This window comes from Choloepus didactylus, chromosome 3, assembly GCF_015220235.1.
Source record: "Choloepus didactylus isolate mChoDid1 chromosome 3, mChoDid1.pri, whole genome shotgun sequence".
Taxonomy (NCBI): Eukaryota; Metazoa; Chordata; class Mammalia; order Pilosa; family Megalonychidae; genus Choloepus; species Choloepus didactylus.
The window spans coordinates 140,066,218-140,085,672 of NC_051309.1; the positions used below are offsets into that span (position 1 = coordinate 140,066,218).

Consider the following 19,455-nt stretch of genomic DNA (forward strand, 5'->3'; position numbering starts at 1 on the left):
TTCACATATCTTAAAAATCAAGTGAGCTATAACTTTCACATATCTTGATAATTTTAAAAATTAAAAAATCAAGTGAATCTACATATACTGATAAAAAATGTCACCATGTGAATAAGCTAAGTTGTCAAATGATAATACAACTATTCTATGTTGGTTTAACGTTTATATATTTGCACACAAACACATGCCCATACTTAGTGTTGTATAGAAAAAAAGTTAAAAAAAAATATACAATTAAGTATTAGCAGTGGTTATCTCTAGGGTAAGGAGTGAATATGGAAATTAAATTGTACAGTTTGGAATTTTACAAGAATGTATGATTTTTATAATTTAATGCAAAGGTATTTTTAAAATAAAAGGTCTCTAGAAAGCAAAGGGATGCAGCAACTGGGCAAGAAAAGGCAGCTATAAAAACGGTTGGAACTCCTGGAGCCCTTGCTGGACCCCTCTCCACCTACTCCCCTGCATGCTGTAGCGCCAGCCCATGTGCCCATTGTGGGGCCCTGGCCCTGGTCCAGAGGGAGAAGAGTAACTGGGCTGCCTGGATGTCATGCTAATCTTTCAGGTCACAGCCTGAAAGTCTGAATGAGGAAATTCTCTGGAGCTCACCCTCCCAGGACTTGCCCTGCTGGCAGAAGCAGCTTGTTGACAGCTCAAGTGGTGTAAGAAACAAGCAAATCAAGCTGCCTGCAGCCAGGGATTACCTGCTTTAAGTCATACAAAAGAGCACCAGGTAAGGGGAGAAAGACTATTTCATACGGTATAGAGGGAGCAATCGAATTCCTATAAATGGAGGAATTCTTAATGTCACAGGCAGGCACAAGCCCAAGACAAGACTCAGTTTCAAAAAAGACAGAGAGGACCTTGCACTTCACTTTCACCTCGGGCTGATCTTCTTGATATGAGGGCTAAAGTTTGAAGGAACACATCAGCCATATACCATTGTATATAGGGTACTAGAATAAAAGTTTTTAAAAAACCATAGGTTGTTACAACACAGTGAACAGTAATGTAAACTATGAACTATGGTTAATAGTATAATAATATTGTTTCATCAGTTATAACAAAGGTACCCCACTAATGCAAAGTGTTGATAATACAGAAAACTGGGCATGAGGGGGCTATATGGGAACTCTGTATTTTTTTTGAAACCTATAAGTTCTCTAACAAAAAAAAAGAGTCTGACCAAAAAATAAGATAAATAAAAATAAATATGAGCCATATGATAAATAAAGGTCAAAAGGCAGAGATTTTGTGATATTTCACTAGTCTCTTTTTAGGATGAGAGCTTAAATAGAGTTAAAATTGCCAGGATGAAAACTGTATGCAAAAGTAGGAACTTATAAAACTTATACTGAATTAAATCATGAAACAAAGTAAAATTTTAGAATTGTATTTATCACAAAACTCAGATGAAATGGGAACAAAGTCGTGAAACAGATTCCTCTATAAGGAAGTAAGATTACTGACGTATAAGGTCATGGCCAGAGAATTAACTATGTTCAACTTACAAAGCACAAAATTTATATATACTGTAATCAGAAAAATATGCTTTGCATAAGGTTTTCAATAACATCTCCATGCTTGATTAACACTGCATTAAGAAACACAGGTTAATATATAATCTGATTTAGATGAAGAAAGAATAAAACTCACGTTTCAAAAAGGGCAAAGATAAAAAGAACCACAAAAAACAGAACATTGGTGGCCACAACAGCAACTTGATCAATATTTCCTTGGGGGACATGAGCTTCATCTGTACTTGCTGCAGATAAACAGGACAAAAATTATATTATTCACACATCCAATTTTTATGACACTATAATAATATAGAAGTTGTGTGCAGCAAATTCTTTGAATAAACATTTAAAATCATTTTTAGACTCCCAAGTAGTTCAAAAATAACAAAGGATTATTATGACAGTAAAAATTTTAAACGGTTATAAAAGTAAAGTGAATTTTCTTCAATTCTGTTATCTACAGGATATCAAGTCTTTTTTTTTTTAAAAAAAGTGTCTTTCTCCACAAAATAATATTTTATAGAATTCTATAATTAAGTGATCTCAAACTAAAGACATTTGCTTTAATTTCAATTGTAGATTTTTTCTACCTTACTTAATTCCTAAATTTAGAAGGATTTCATGAAGGCCCCAAATAGTTTATTAAATCAGTTCCTAGTTCTGTGATTCACTTCAATGGCTATATATTTTGAATTTCAAATTGCTATGTGAAATTAGTATTGGTAAAAATCCTGTTATCATTTATATTGTTGCAAAGAAATCAGGATTTGATGGTGGTTTTATAAATTAGGAGGGAAAGTAAGTGTTTTAATTTGTCATCTTGAACTATGTAGTGAAGCTACACACAGTCAAACAAGCTATTCCTGATACTACTGAAAAGTGTGAGGTCATAGACATACATCCACTCATATACATCCATTGTGCTATTTCGAAATTTATCCATTTATACAGAGTAAACTAGGTAATAATACAAGATTGTGTTCAATTATGTTATATTTAAATGGGTATGGGGGGAGGGTTTGTTGACAGAGTGAAGGAACAGGTTAAAAATGTAAATATTCACCAACTAGTGCTCTTTTGAACTTCAATCAATAAAGAACTCTTATCAGGTACATGCAATATTAAATTGTAACCTGTGCCACTGGACAGAAATATAAAAAGTAAAAAACCACAGTCACTGTCTTCAAGCAGTATAACCTAATTGTACTCTATTAAGACTGCCCTTGACAATGCTGGTATTGATTTAAGAAGAATTTTTTTAATTAAAATTTCTACTTATGTTAAACCATCAAAGTATAACTTGGCGATCTGAATTAACCAGCTTAATTTAAACAGACACTTCACTGGAGGCAAAAGAAGTACAGTTAAAGAGGCTGAAGATTTTTTTCAATTATTTTAGAAGACAAGTATTACCAATTTCAAGGTATTCAAAAGCAAGTTTGTGTATTCCTAGCATTAGAAAACTCACAGATAGAGGAACTTCATTAAAAAAGCTTTTGTTACTATTAAATCAACTCTTTACTCTGAAAATTAATAATAAAAAGGAATCATTTAAGAATTGACCCTGCCTTTCTATGAGGAACTATGGTTCATCTTCAGTTGCTGGGGGACAGCTCTTCTTTACAGAAGAATGCCAGGTAATAAATATGGAAAAACTAATAGAATTAGAAAAACCACAACTTGCAACACCCAATAAAACAACAGATTCAGGAAGAGTTTCCAGTAGATGCTAAAACAATAAAGTGAAGTTTGCTATTTGCACGATGCTGAAGTACCTTGAAGTACCTCCCCACAGCTTTACATGCTTATTGCAAAGGGGAACGCAAGCATTACAATGGGAAGATCTGGATGTCACCACCTCATCCAGGTGACCTAATTCAGCATCAGCAATAATGGTGTCAACCTGACATCATAAGCCTTCTGCTATCATGCAAAGGATATATACAGCAAAACCCAGGAAGTATTCTTGCCAATAACGTTTAACCTGACTCTGAGAAAATATAGAGACCTAATTTCCAGGTTAAAGAAAATATAGGGAAGAAAGGAATAAGTTAAACAATACCATGAGGCAACAAGCAGAGAAAATGTGGGATATTCTATAAGACAACCAACCAGTTAATGTCATAAAAATACTTTTCCAGATTAAAAGAAACCAAAGACATATAACAACGAAATGCAAAGGATGAACCTGAATAAGATGTGAGTTTAAAAAAAAAAACAAAAACAAAACCAACCAACCAGCTATAAAATATACTTTGAAATAATTATGGAAATTTGAATCTAGTCTGTATGTTGGGTACTTTTAAGGAATTATTGTTTATTGGGGGGAGTTCTGAAGATGATAATGGTACTGGGGAGATGTCATTCTTTGGCAATGCACACAGTTATTTAGGGGTGAAGTTATTGCTTGCAAATTGCTTGCAATTTACTTTTAAATGGTCCAACAAAAAATTAAATGGATAGAGAGACAGACAGATAGAGATAGATATACAAATACAGAGATAAACAGCTAGTTACAGATGGGTTACTAAATGTTAACAATTACTGAATTTAAGTAATAAGTATTTGGCTGTCCCTTGTACAACTGATTCAACTTTTCTGTATGTTTCATAATAATTGGAAAGGCAATTTTTAAAAAGTCCTTGTTTTGTGTGTACTGACCATTCCTCCCCCAGCTTATCCTCACATATATGTTTATTCCAGCAATTTACTTTTCCCATATTTTGTACTTTTTGTGCAGTAAGGGCCTAGCTCTGTCTACAAACATGCAGAAATAAAAATACATTATTTTCCTTCTTTATATACAGCCATTATGAAGCTTATTATTGCTGGAGAACTAAAAATGCAAATCTAGTTTGAAAATAGATGAAGTGGGTATCTCCTCTATGTTTAAAGGGAATTTGAAACTGAGTGAGAAATGACTTTTCTAAGACACACTGAGTTTCATAATGGGGCCTGTCTTTTCATCTCACAACTGCTTCTCCACTAATAAATAGGATTTGGAAATAGCCTGCTATATCTGGGGGGAATTAAGCACTTTGGACACTCAGCCTAGGGTTATGACCCCCTCTTTCTAATCACAAAAACACATCTGGGCACCTTTGTCCAGACTCTTTCCTGGGGCTAGTCACTTGTCCTTACAGGCCTTGTATTTTTTGGATGGACCTTTCTAATTCTCAGTCACCACTTACGAGTCAGTCTTTATTTCTTTGAATCAAATATCAACATTGCCCCAAGTCTAAAAGGAGTTTGCTTGTTATGTGGAGTGGAGATTCTTAGATCTACTGCATCCTAGACTGTGCACACTGACCATGTATACCAATTTTAAGAATTTTAAGAAAAGGCTACATTAATGTAGTGATTCAAACAATATGTAATTCTATCCTACGATAACATCTTTAAACTTTAACATCTTTCAAACTAAAACAATTATGGGAGTTTTTACCAGTTGCATTCATTGAAACATTTATTGAAATTGTAACATGATTTTTGTTTTATAAAAATTACTTTGAAGTGTCTAGAAATCTCTTAAAAGAAAACTGGTCTTTCCTCTCTGAACTAATTCATTTGTGCTTTAGAGTAGTGCTGTCCAATGGAATCCTGCAATGATGGAAATGTTCTCTAGCTGCGCTGTCCAATATAGGAGCCAGTAGCCACATATGGGTATTGAACCCTTGAAATGTGGCGAGTGTGACTGAATAGATAATTTTAATGTAATTTAATTTAAATGTAAATAACCACATGTGGATAGTGGCTATACTGTATTGGACTGCAGCTCTAGATCCTTGCACCGCCAAGTGTGGTTCACACACCAGTGGCATCAGCATCACATGATAGCTCGTTAGAAATGTAAATTCTCAGAATAGCACTAGAGTTGTCCAGTTTAGCAAATGATAATACAAGATACCCAGTTATATTTGAATTTCAGATAAACAGTGAATACTTTCCAATTTAAGTATGTTCCATGCAGTACTTTGAAACTTAAGTAAAAGAATATTCCAGGCAATATTTGGAACATATTTATACTAAAAATCTATTCATTGATTATCAAAATTCAAATTTATCTGGGTAGGGTATTGTGCTGGTTTGAATCTCCACAAAAGACTATGTTCTTTTAATCCACTCTTGTGGGGGCAGGCCTATTGTGGGTGGGATCTTTTGATTAGGTTGTTGCCATGGAGATGTAACCCACCCAACTGTGGATGGGATCTTTTGATAAGATTATTTCCATTGAGGTGTGACCCCACCCATTCAAGGTGGGTCTTAATTAGTTTACAGGAGTCCTTAAGAGAGCTTGGGGAGAGAGAGAGTTCAGAGACCACACAGACCCAGTTGCTTGGAGATGCAGAAGAAAGACGTTTAGAGATGCTAAACTAAGAGATGAAGCCCAGAGTTTGCCCCTAGAGAATCTAAGAGAAGACTCCCAGATGCTTAGAGGGAAAGCCACTGGAATCAGAAGCTGAAAGCAACGCAACCCGGGAGCAGAGGACCAGCAGACGCCAGCCACATGCCTTCCCAGCTGACAGAGGTGTTCTGGACGCCATTGGCCGTTCTTCAGTGAAGGTATCCTCTTGTTGATGCCTTAGTTTGGCCACTTTTATGGCCTTAGAACTTTAAATCTGTAACCTAAGAAATCCCCTTTAAAAAAGCCAATCCATTTCTGGTATTTGCATTTAGACAGCTTTAGCAAACCGGAATGGGAATACTTAGATATCACTCAAATTTAACTAGACATCCTGTATTTGGCGATCCAGAGTAGGCCTCATCCCAGACCTACTGAATCAGAAGCTGCAATTTTAACAAGGTCCATAGATGATTCTTTAAGCACATTTAAATTTAATATCTATATTGTTAACCTATTCCAACTTATACTTCTTATACTTCTTATACTTCTTATACTTCTTATACTTCTTATACTTCTTATACTTCTTCTCTTTTTAAAACTTTAAAACTTTCTCAGCACCTTAACCTCTCCCACTCTTTACTTGCTCATTCCTTTTACTCAATTGCTCCTTTAAGCATCTATTTCTCACCTGTTAAAAAAGTAGTTTATATCCACTGCTGGTACTTCCTCACCACTCATGCTTTTATTTTGAAACTTTTCAAATATATCTTCATATGCCCAGCTCCCAGATTCAAGTTATCAATGATTCATCTGTCCCTGCTTTCCTTTCTTTTTGCTGCTGTAGTATTTTAAAATTAAATTTCTTATATAAACCATTTCACACCTAAATCCTTCAACATGTATCTTTAAATAATGACATTTTATTACATAACCACAATAACGTTATAAAACTTAACAAAATTAACAACTCCCTAATATCATCGGAAACTTTGTCCATATTCAGATTTCCCCACCATCTCAAAAATGCCTTTCCAAGTTTTATTCAAATCAATATCTAAATATCCACTCAGTACATCTCTCTTTTATAATTGTTAACAGTCCCTCTTTCTCTTTTTTTTTTTTTTCATGTCCTTAATGAAAGCAAATCACTAGTAATGTAGAGTGAGCCTAGTTCTTCATGGTGCCATTTAACTTCTCCCTCTATTCCCCATATTTGTTTAAAACTAAAAATTAGATCTAGAGGTTTGAGTAGTTCAGGGTCAGTGTTTTGGGTATGACTACTTCCCATCTGTCCTGTGTACTTCCTACTGCATCACATCAAGGAGCCACATAATGTCTGGCACACCACTGTAAGTCATGTTCACACTGATCAGTGGGTTCAGGTATTGTCAACTGATCCATCCATTATAAAGTTTCCTAACAACCTTTCACTAAATTATTTTACATCCATTGATGATAGTTGACTAGTTCTATTATTTCATTAGAAATTATAAAATGATTTTCTAATTCTAACATTTCTCTTGCATTTGTTAGCTAGAATACCATAAATAAGAACTTTCCCACTACAACTGTTTGGTTACCCTGAAATATAATTCATACAGGAAACGCAGAAAAAAATGCTTATAATTCCCTTCTGTTTAAATTGATTCTCAGAATACTAAGCACCCTAGCAATGTCCAATGGTGACTAACAAGGTTTTTTTTAGTTTGTTTTTGTTTGTTCTCATTTTAAGGGTGTATTTTCTGACTGAGATTATGTTCGAAGTGTTTCCATCAATTGTAGAAGTTTGTCCTTTTAATATTGAAATTGCCCATCTTTGCCTAGTGGAAGTCCCTGTAACCTGCCTTGTGTTCTTTCAATACAACTTCATTTTAATTTAATATCTTTCTTGCATTCTGGCATAACATATACCAAGAATACCTTTGTACATTACTGCCTCAGAGCTAGAATAAGTCATTTCTCCAAGGTGCTATGGTTCCCTTTAGTAGGAAATAACTACAGTCTGGGTATTAGTGGTACTTGTTACTAGTTTTCAATGCTTCTAGAATTTTTCAGTGGTCAGAGCTAGGAACTAGTTTTTTTTAAAGATTAACATCATAAATGTGTACTTATATTTTCATTTCAAATTTTATATTATAGAGTTTAAACTTAAGTTTTCATTTTATATTTGATTCTCTTTTCTCTTACACTAAAAGGATTGGTTCCCAACCTATTAATATAATTACTTCTTTTACCCTGATCCATATTTCCAAAATAACAATAGCAACATCACACTAAATATAAGACTACAAAAAGATGTTTTAAATTCCTTTGCTACTTTTTTTGGCCTTAGAATATAAGCCACTAAGGATGTCATTGTCATACTAAATAGTGCTTTTCTCCATGTGCTCTTGTCGTTAACACCCATTCTTATTTAAATCTCATCCAGTTGGTATTGATGTGCACTATTCAAATAAAACTGTTCTCCTAGAGGTCACTGATGGCCTCTTCACCAAATCCATTAGCTTTCAACATCCTCATTTTCTGAGACCTGTCTATAACATCTAACCTGCCAATGTACTTATTCCTAGAGCCCAGCTTTGACACCCCAGCAATCTTCTGGTTTTCCTATATCCAATAATTTTATTCAGGTGTATTTCTCTAGCTCTATTTTTCCTTCTACCACTTACCTACAGGCATCCCCAACCGATATGCTTTGTCCTTAGTACTCTGACCTGGAGAACTTCACTGAATGACTCACAAATTTGTATCTATAGTTTTGATCTCTACTGCCAAAATTACAAATGCCTCTGGGATTTCTGGTTGCCCTTGTATAGCTATATAGTCAGTTTAACCCAAATGGAAATAATCTTTTCTTTTAAGGCAGCCTCCCTTCCTAAATTCTTGTTATCTACCATTCATCCAGTTATCTAAAATCAAAATCTGGTAGACATCTTCGATGACTCTAATCCGTAATATTCCCTATCTAATCTGTCAAGAATCTTGATTTTTCCTTTCAAAAACTCCTAATTATCCCTTCTCCATTCTCAGTTGCTGCCCTAGTTCAGGCCATTACAAATATGAATTAGTCGTGCATTAAATCTGCCCACTGTCATGACTTTCCTCTGTTCAAAAGCTTTCTGCCCTCCACCCCACTGCATTTAACATTACCTTCCACTATTTTTTTTTTTTTTTCATGAAATGGCTATGAAAGTACTTGATAAAATTATACTGTGTCTTTTCCACAACTCTATAAACTCCTGGAGGGCAAGAACTGAGTTGTATTCTTTTATTTGGGGGGATCCTCTCCTAAGAGTGGCTGTAATTAGTACTAAAATAATGGTTTACTTGGTAAAATATATTTATTTACCAAATTGGGTACTTATTTATGGGTCAGAGATCTAAAAGATAAAAGTGTTCATTTACAAAGAATACCAAAATAATAAAAATACAAAAGAGAAACCACAACTATTCCCATGAATAAGAGAGCAAAGAACTACTTGAAACAGAAAGACACATTTGATAGCAAAGTTATTGAAATCATTCCGAAGATTTTACGGTTTTAAGATGTTGGCTCTTTGAAAATAGGACAAGGTGATTTTTAGTAATGTTTTTAACCTTGCCAATCATGCACACCAAATAACTAATATGGGTAGGCCTTTGTTAAAACAAAATTGATTTAGGTAATATTCAGTTTTGAATATCTTCCACAATTACCCATTGTATTTTACTCAGAAGCAAAACCAAGTGCTAATTAACAAAACACCAAACAGAATCATTAGAAACACTTTAATAATGTTATAATAATTTAGTCAAACATATTAATAGTACCTTTTTCAAAATTAATGTTTTTACACTGTCGTCCTGAGTCATCCACGCGATGTTCTCTTAAAAAGAAACACATGAAACATTTAACTATATTTCATATTAACACTACTGCTTTCCCATTACTTATTATTTTCAGTGATCCAGTGTTTCCAGGTTATAGTTCATGTATAGTAACATAAGTAATTTTATAAATCTATTTGTATATAAGCATTATATTTATAGAAGGCTTAGTACAAGAAATGGTCTAAATTTATTATGAACATTCTATTTTTTTCCCATGATAATATAGTTTCTTTTACTGGCTTCTGAATAAGGAAATTATTACCAATGAAATATACCAATAAAATAAAAGATATAAAAGTTATAATCCTTATATTATTATATAAAATGAAAAAATATTCAGCTCATCCAAAGCATACAGATCAACTTTGATAGGTATCTAAAGTTTTCCAGTGATTTTAAATATTTTGGACTCTTGGGTAAAACACTGTGAAGAAAAATAAAGTAACAAATTTTTGTAGTTTTGGAAAATTCCATCTATTGTTTAAAGATAAGAGATGTACATAATAAGTAGTTCTTTTTTTTAAACTCATTTTTTATTGGGAAATAATTCAAACATGCAAACAAGATTCTGCATGGACCCTCTACCAGTGTTATCAAATCTTAACATTATGCCGTATTTGCTTGAGGTCCTTTTTTGAAAAAAGAAACAAAACATTAAGATAGGGTTGAAACTCCCAATATAAGTAGTTTTTTTAAAGATTTAAAACTGATACTAATCCATTAACCTACTTAAAATGCTGCTTTCATGTCGTCCCTACTTAGGCCCCTAGAGTTTAGAGTTACTAAATCGAGCCCAAACCTCGAAGTGTTAAAGATCTTCATAATATATTCCCATTTCTCAGGTTGTTTATTATTTTAGTTAAGAGTAGTACATGCACTAGCTAATTAAAAAAAATATGAACACAAGTATAGCTCTCAAAAACCAAGTAAAGACTTCATGGGGATAATTATCCTTCAAAAATGATAATGCTCACTTTATTTCACAATTTACAAAAGTAATTTTACCATTTCTATCTAATTACCTTAATATAGTAAGGATCAGAATAATATTTAAAACTCCCAGGAAGGCGCCAAGTAAAACCGGTGCTGTATACATGTTTATTTGCAGATCAATAGCATCCCATGTCACACCAGTTTCTCCAATAAGTGCAAAACAAGTCTGAAAAACTTATTAAAATAAAATATACACGTGAGGCACAGACTAAAAAACATGACACATTTACCACAGAATTGGAAGTAACCTTATGGAATCATCGATCTACATCATGCATTCTCAACAGGGGCAATATTGCCCTAAAGGGGAAACAATTCATTCTTGGGGAGGGAGGATGAAAAAACATTTCATTATTTATTTATAAAGCACACATGTATTATATAAAAGACATATAGTATATCTGTGGTATTACAATTTCTGGGGTACAGAGTACTTTGGACAGAAAATAAAAGAGTTTTTTCAAAGTTCCCTTGAGGAACTGGGGAAAAATGTGAAAATATTAAACTTCCCTAGCTGGGGAATTCCTGATATTCTCACAAGCATTAGGGACTCCCAATTTAATAAGTCAAGCCCTCAATCTTGAGGTTTGCCCTTATGAAACTTATTCCTGCAAAGGAGAAGCTAAGCCTACTTATAATAATTCCTAAGAGTCACCCCCAGAGAATGTCTTTTGTTGCTCAGATGTGGACCCTCTCTCAGCCAACTCTGCAAATAAACTCACTACCCTCCCCCACCACGAGGGACATGACTCCTAGGGGTGTAAATCTCCCCTGGCAACGTGGGACTTGACTCCCAGGGATGAGCCTGGCCCTGGCATCATGAGATTGAGAAAGCCTTCTTGACCAGAAGGGGAAGAGAAATAAAATAAAATTCAGTGGCTGAGAGATTTCAAATAGTCAAGAGCTCACTCTGGAGGTTATTCTTATGCATTATATAAATATTTCTTTTCCGTTTCCAGTGTTAGAATAGCTAGAAGGAAATACCTGAATCTGTGGAACTGTAATCCAATAGCCTTGATTCTTGATGATGATTGCATAACTATATAGCTTTTATCATGTGACTGTATGATTGGGAAAACCTTGTGACTGACACTCCCTTAATTCAGCATATGGGCAGATGAGTAATAAAATAAAGACAAAAGAATATATAAATAATAAGAGGGGATAAAGGGTATGGGATGTTTTGGGAATTCTTTTATATTTTTATTTTTTTCTTTAATTTGGAGTAATGAAAATGTTCTAAAATTGATTGGGACGATGAATGCAGAAGTGTATGATGTTACTGTGAGCCACTGATTGTATACTTTGGGTAGATTATACAGCTTGTGACTATATCTTAATAAAATATTTTAAAAAGAAACAGGCAAAAAAAAATTTCATGGGGTAGGGGATTATGAAAAAAATGTCTAAAAAGGATCCTTAGGAAAAAAACATTGAGAAACAGTGATCTATGGATATTCACAAAGGATTACATGTAAAGCAACTTGTTGGTATCTTTTTTTTTTTAATCAATAGGATATTTAAATTATAGAATGTCTTCCATAAATCAATTAGAAAACTTTAATAAATTTCATTATAAGAAAGAAAAATGTCACATTTTAGGCCAATATTCTTAAATATTGTATATTTGTTACCTAAATTATATATATTTAGCATCATTTTTAATTTGGATCTGAAACAAAACTCAGATTAGAAAAGTACTGGTTTGCTCTCCAGACTTAGATTCTATATCTGGCTCTTTCAATAATTTGCATATAAGCTTAGGGTGAGGCTTAAGTAACATATTGCACTGAAAGTAGTTTAAACAGTACTAGCACACAGTAAGCACTCAATAAATGTTAGTGTTTGTTGGCATGATTATTAATTATTGGAAAAGTAATTTAATCTTTTCATTCCTACACTTATTCATATAAAATGTTTAAATATTTGTTGAGAACTTAAGTCTATACCAGGTACTATGCTAGGTACTGGCAGGTAGAGCGGTAAATAAAAGACTTAGCTCATGCCCTCATGTATTTTACAAAATGGTAGTAATGATCAATTTGTCTACATTTGTGCTGGGTGTTGCAGAATACTAAACTGAAATATTAGATTTGGTGAATGATTAATTAGATTCTTTTCTGTTGAGTCTTTTCTAGGCTGAATAGAAGGAAGTACTGGAAACCAGGGAGGTTTAATGATGAAATAAACTGAGTTGGATTCACAACTGTAATAGTCAAAGCACAGACCAATTATAATGATTATGCTTTTTCATTACAAGCATAAAAAAATTACTAATTTCCCTACTCATTTAGCAGAAAATTAATTGGTCTTTGGGAAGTATTAAGTCTCATTAACATTTTTAATACCCAGCAAAAGGATGAAAGATTTGGAAGAGGAAGATTTTTTTTTAACTCTTTCATTTTCTTCAACTTTATAAAAGTCTTAAAGATATGGTACAAAGGGCAAAAGGTAAAAAACCTCCTATATCTTTCCTCAAATACAGTCTAAAGAATTTTGTTTCTAATAAACACAGAAAAAGAAAGTAACCACACAGAGCTGGTTACTGGCAGAACATTTACTTTGGAGTGAGACAGGCTTAGGTTTGAATCCCAGTTTTCCAATTCACTATCTGGGTGACTTTGGACAATTTACTTAAGCTCTCTATGTGTTGGTGTCCTCATTTGTAAAATTATGATAAACACCACTTAATTTAGAGAGCTGTTATCAAGGTTAAATGAATTAAGACATATAAGAGCCTAGCCTTGCTGTTGTATCAAAAATTTTGAATATCCCTCCCTTTCCCTTCAGCTACAGATTTTATAATTGGATTTTATTTAATATTTGAATCTCAAAAGTTTTCCCAATTCAAATTTAAGTAATAACAAGTGAAGAACACCTACCTGGACCTAGAATAAAACCTAATGCTTGACATGCACTTGTGTTTGCCATGGAACTTGTTCTTTCCTGAAGGGAAGTAGCACCAGCAATATATGATCTAACAACTGCTACATTTCCTAAGAAAAGATACAACAATTCAAAGTAAAAGAAAATATTCTTCAGTTTATAAATTTCAATTCAATTTGGGTTTATATTGGAGAAAAAATGTTCAATAGTAGAGTCACTGCTTCATCTTTATGAACATACAGAGCACTTAAGAGATTTTTATTGAGCAAATGCATTAATTAGTGGCACAAACTACTTTAGTAATAATAACATAGCTCATGTTTTGGATGAAATGAAGAAATGGCATTACAGGAATGAAAAACTATTTTTCATCATTAAATACTGTGAACTGAGTGAATGGCACACTACTGACTGCTACAATTATTTATAAAAGTGTCACAAACTGTATGCATAGAACTATAATATAAGAAACAAAAAAACACCACTAACAATTCAACTCAAAATAGTCATGGAGCACTTATGTTCAAGAAACTCCTAAGGGCCAAAGAGTATTAGAAAGTGGCATAAATTGTCTCTAATTGCAAAAATAGTACTATTTGGTTGGTGAGAAAGGATGAAAGTGTACAGTGCACGACAGTATATAAAAGAATGTCAGAGACATGTCAGAGAAGGAAAATATCTGTGAACAGGCAGGAAAGCCTAAGAAGGCTTCATGGAAGAGGTGGAACTTGAACTGAATCTTGAAGGATGAGAGAAAGATGGGAAGAGAAAAGAGATACTCTAGGTAATGGAAATATCATAAATAAAGGCAAAATGATAGAAAAGATACTTGATTGCAATGAGAAATCTGCTTTTTGAAATGGGGATATGAGGAGGAGGGGGAGGTCAGATGATAGAGGGTCTTCAATGTCAGGATAAATGTGAATTTGATACAACCAAACATATACACACACATACGTTACCTGCTCCAAATCCCACCAATCCACGAGCAACCAACATGTAGTATTTATTATGAGAAGCTGGAATGTGGACATACGCATAGAGGCAGTTGGCTGCCACCGAAATGAAGATGGAGACAATAAGAGGCTCTTTTCTTGGTCTATAATTAGACCATAAGCCAAATATAGGTGAAGCTACCATCTGGCCAAGACTAAAGGAAGCAATAACCCAGCCCAAAAAACTTGCATCGGCTGTTTGATCAATCTGCAGAAGAAAGTACAATGCTTTAATTGTTATTCAAGAAAAGTAAAGTTTAAAATTTAAATACAAATGTCTGACCATATAACATTTCCTATTTTAAAAACCACAACAATTCTAACATACAGTTTTTGTAGCACTATTACTTATTGTAAGGGATTCAGACTTCTGACATTGTTATTAAACGTGCTAATACTTCACTGCACACAAGGAAAAAAATGCTTAGGAGGCCTAACCTTTTAAAATGATTAGAATGATTAAGGAAATTTCTGGTTTATAAAAACCTTGTTAAAAAGATAGTCTCTCCCTCCCTCTTCCCCTCCTTCCCTCTTTCTCTCTCTCTCCCTCCCTCTCTTTCTCTCTCTCTCACAAACACATACACACTATACTCAACAGCATCATAAACAAATTATGAGCCATTCTTTAACTCTTATAAAGTAAACATAATTAATTAGACTAATGCTACTTCATAAGCTAAACAGTCATTAGCATTTGTAAATTTATTTTTTTTAAAGTAGGCACAGTAGTCAAAAGCTTAAAGAAGATAATAAAAACACAGAAGCTGAAAGACAATCTTCCCATTAAACCAATTACTAAATCTTCCTTTCCTCATAGACAATTCAGGATGCTACCAATTAAAGAGGGTTTACATACCATGATGAACACTGAGGGAACAACCAAATGACTAAAATTCAGAAAATAAAATATTTTCAGAAAATAGAAACTTTTAGCCTAGAAAAGGGACTTTGGAATAAACCAACAGATTTTTGTTTTAAAATATGGTAGGCTATACAGTGCTTTGGAAAATTAAGAACCATTAAATTTTAGGAAATAAATTTAAACAAGTACAGGTAAGCAGAACAACAACTTAGTAACAACAACTTAATGTAACTTAATAAATTTTTATTCCTGAATATCTTTTAGAATAGTTTAAAATGGAAATATTTAGGCACATTTTTGTTCATGGGGAATGAGAAATGAGAGTGAATATGTTTAATGATACATCATATTTAAAAGTTCTAGCCTTAAAAATATCTTTCATTTTAGGCATTCTAGTTTTCATTGTCTTTTTTCTTTTTTTAAGTGTGTAACATAAAACATAACAAAAATAATTTTAGCCATTTTAAGTGGATAATTCTTTGACATTAAGTACATTAACAATACTGTGTAACTCACTACTATTTCCAGACTATTTTCATCATTCCAAACCAAAACCCATATCCATTTAGCAATAACTCCCCATTCTCTCATCCCCTCTACCCTTGGTAACCACTATTCTGCTTTTTATCTCTATGAATTTGCTTATTTTAAGTATTTTATCTAAGAAAAATCATATAATATTTTTCCTTCTTGTCTGACTTATTTCACTCAACAGATTGTCTTCAAGGTTCATACATGTTATAGCATGTACCAGCATGTCACTTCTTTTCAGGGCTGAATAATATTCTGTTGTATGGATAGACCACATTTTGTTTATCCATTCATCTGTTGATGGACACTTGGGATGCTTCCAAAATTTCTGGCTATTGTGAATGAGGCTATGATGAACACTGGTATACAAATACCTGTCCAAGTCCCTGCTTTCAATTCTTTTGGTATCCATCTAGGAGTGGAATTGCCAGGACATATGGTAATTCTATTTTTAACTTTCTGAGGAATTGCCAAACTCTTTTCCACAGTGGCTGCATCATTTTACATTCCCACCAACAATGTCGAGGGTTCCTATTTCTCCACAACCTTGTCAACACTTGTTATTTTCCTTTTTTCAATAATAACCATCTAGTGGGTGTGAAAGGGTATCTCACTGTAATTTTAATTTGCATTTCTCTAATGGATAATAATGTTTAGCATCTTTTTACATACTTATTGGCCATTTATATATCTTCTTTGGAGAAAGTTGTACTGGTTTGTATATTTATGTCCCCCAGGAAAAGCCACATTCTTTAATGCATTCTTGTGGGGGCAGACATATTAGTGTGGATTGGGTTGGAACCTATTGGTTCAGTGTCCATGGAGATGTGACCCAACTGTAGGTGATAACTCTGATTGGATAATTTCCATGGAGGCGTGGCCCCACCCATTCAGTGTGGGCCTTGTTTAGTTTTCTGGAGCACTATATAAGCTCAGACAGAAGGAGCTCATAGCTAGCTGGAGCTGAGACAGATATTTTGAAGATGGCCGTTGGAAGCTGATGCAGACGTTTTGGAGAACGCTATTTTGAAATGCCACCTGGGAGCAAGCAGAAGCAGGCTACGTACCTTCCCAGATAACAGAGGTTTTCAGGATGCCAATGGTCTTTCTCCAGTAAAGGTACCCATTGTTGATGGACACTCTGTGGCCTTAAGACTGTAACTGTGTAACCAAATAAACCCCCTTTTGTAAAGGCCAATCCCTTTTTGGTGTTTTGCATTCTGACAGCATTAGCAAACCAGAACAAAAGTCTATCCAAATCCTTGTCCCAATTTTTAATTGAGTGTTTGTCTTTTAAGTAGAAGTTCTCTATATATTCTGGACTTAAACTCTTATCAGATATATGGTTTTCGATTATTTTCTCCCATTCTGTAGATTTTTTCACTTTCTTAATAATGTACTTTGAGGCACAAAAGTTTTAACTTTTCATGAAGTCTATTTTATATATATTTTTTCTTTTCTTGCTGGTGCTTTTGGTTTAAAATCTAAAAACCCATGACTTACTACAAGGTCTTGTAGATATTTCCCTATGTTTTCTTGTAAGAGTTTTATAGTATTAGCTCTTATATTTAGGCCATTCATGGATTTTTAATTAATTTTGTATGTGGTGAGAGGTCGAGGTCCACATTCATACTTTTTCATGTGGATTTCTATTTGTCCCAGTACTACTTGTTGAAGAGAATATTCTTTCCCCATTGAATGGGCTTGGCACCCTCACTGAAAATAAACTGGCCATACAAGTGTGGATTTATTTCTGGATTCTCAATTCTTTTCCATTGGTCTGTGTGTCTATCCTTATGCCTGTACCACACTGTTTTAATTACTGTAGTTTTGTAGTAGGTTTTGAAATCAGAAAGTGTGAGTCCTCCAATTTTGTTCTTTTTCAAGATTGTTTTGGCTATTTGGGGTCCCCTACGATTCCATATGGGTTTGAGGATCAGCTTTTTCATGTCTGCAAAAAAGGCTGCTGGAATTTTGATAGGGATTACGTTGAATTTGTAGATTGCTTCAGGCAGCACTGATATCTTAACAACATCAAATCTTCCAATCCATGAACACAGGATGTCTTCCCATCTATATAGGTCTTTAATTTCTTTCAGCAATGTTTTGTAGTTTTCTGTGTACAGGTCTTTTACCTCTTTGATGAAATTTACTCCTAGGTATTTTATTCTTTTAGATGCTGTTGTAAGTGGAATGTTTTCTTGATTTCCTTTTCGGACTGTACATTACTGGTGTATAGAAACCCACTGACTTCTGCATGTTTACCCTCTAACTTTGCTGAATTTGGTTATTAGTTTGTAATAATTTTCTTGTGGATTCTTTAGGATATCACATTTTTAGGATTGTGTCATCGGTAAACAGGGATAATTTGACTTCTTCTGTTTCAATTTGTATACCTTTTATTTCATTCTCTTGCCTGCTTGCTCTAGTGAGAACTTCTGTACGATGTTGAATAATAGTGGTAACAGGAGGGAATCTGGGAGGAAAGCCTTCAGTCTTGCATCACTTGCTTTGGGATTTTCACAAATGACCTTTATAATGTTGAGAAAATTCCCTTCTACTACTAGTTTTCTGAGCAAATTTTTTATCATGAAAGAATGTTGGATTTTGTCAAATGCCTTTTCTGTATCACTTGAGATGATCATGTGGGTTTTTCCCTTTATTCTATTAATGTGGTATACTACATTGATTGACATTCTTGTGGTGAACCATCCTTGCATTCCTGGGATAAATCCCACTTGGTCCTGGTGTATATTCTGTTGGATTTGGTTTGCCCATATATTGTTGAGAATTTTTACATCTATTTTCTTAAGAGATATTGGTCTGTAATTTTCTTTTCTTGTGTCATCTTTATCTGGATCTGAAATCAGGGTAATGCTGGCCTCATAGAATAAGTTAGGAAGTAATCTAGTTTTCATTTTCTACCCCAAAGTATCACTTTTAGCTCCTTTTGTCTCCTCTGTTAAGATACAAAATCACAATTTCATGTCATATAAATTTTTTATTAATTTTCAAAACAGCAGTCAAAACCCAATTTGAATGTTAAATGCATAGTGACTTGAAAGCATTCTCATAATCTGACAATCGATCATAATCAAATGTCAGTTTCATGGACAGTAGTAGGCCAACTCTTGGGTATGGCTCTAACAATATTAACAATATTTGCTAGAGACCAATGGAAACTTTCTAAAAGATTGGATTCTTTTCCATTCTCTTCTGTTCTTTATAGTGATTGGAGAGCTGGAATCCGCTAGAACTGTACCAGAAAAGTAAAATGGTTTGGGAAATATCAGCTCTACATATAATAGAAGTTGTTACTCCAGTAATTGAACTATCTGTGCTCTGTGTGCATCCTACTCCCTTTTACAGTGATGATAGCATCTTACTTCCAGTCCTCTGGTCACCTCTGATGATCTCTATCATGTGGTTTTCAGAATTAAACCTAAGCTGCTT

The 19,455-nt window shown here is 33.9% G+C and overlaps 1 protein-coding gene across 2 annotated transcripts in view; it reads right to left on the reverse strand.

Annotated features, from left to right (window-relative positions):
- Positions 1–19,455, reverse strand: part of MFSD8 (major facilitator superfamily domain containing 8) — a 78,763-nt gene that overhangs the window by 17,994 nt on the left and 41,314 nt on the right. For both annotated transcript variants that reach the window (XM_037830626.1, XM_037830625.1), the window contains exons 4-8: positions 14,577–14,817; positions 13,611–13,724; positions 10,758–10,902; positions 9,676–9,731; positions 1,657–1,765 (exon numbers count right to left, since the gene is read on the reverse strand). In XM_037830626.1, coding sequence (XP_037686554.1) covers positions 1,657–1,765; positions 9,676–9,731; positions 10,758–10,902; positions 13,611–13,724; positions 14,577–14,817 — 665 coding nt within the window. The remainder of the gene's footprint in view (positions 1–1,656; positions 1,766–9,675; positions 9,732–10,757; positions 10,903–13,610; positions 13,725–14,576; positions 14,818–19,455) is intronic.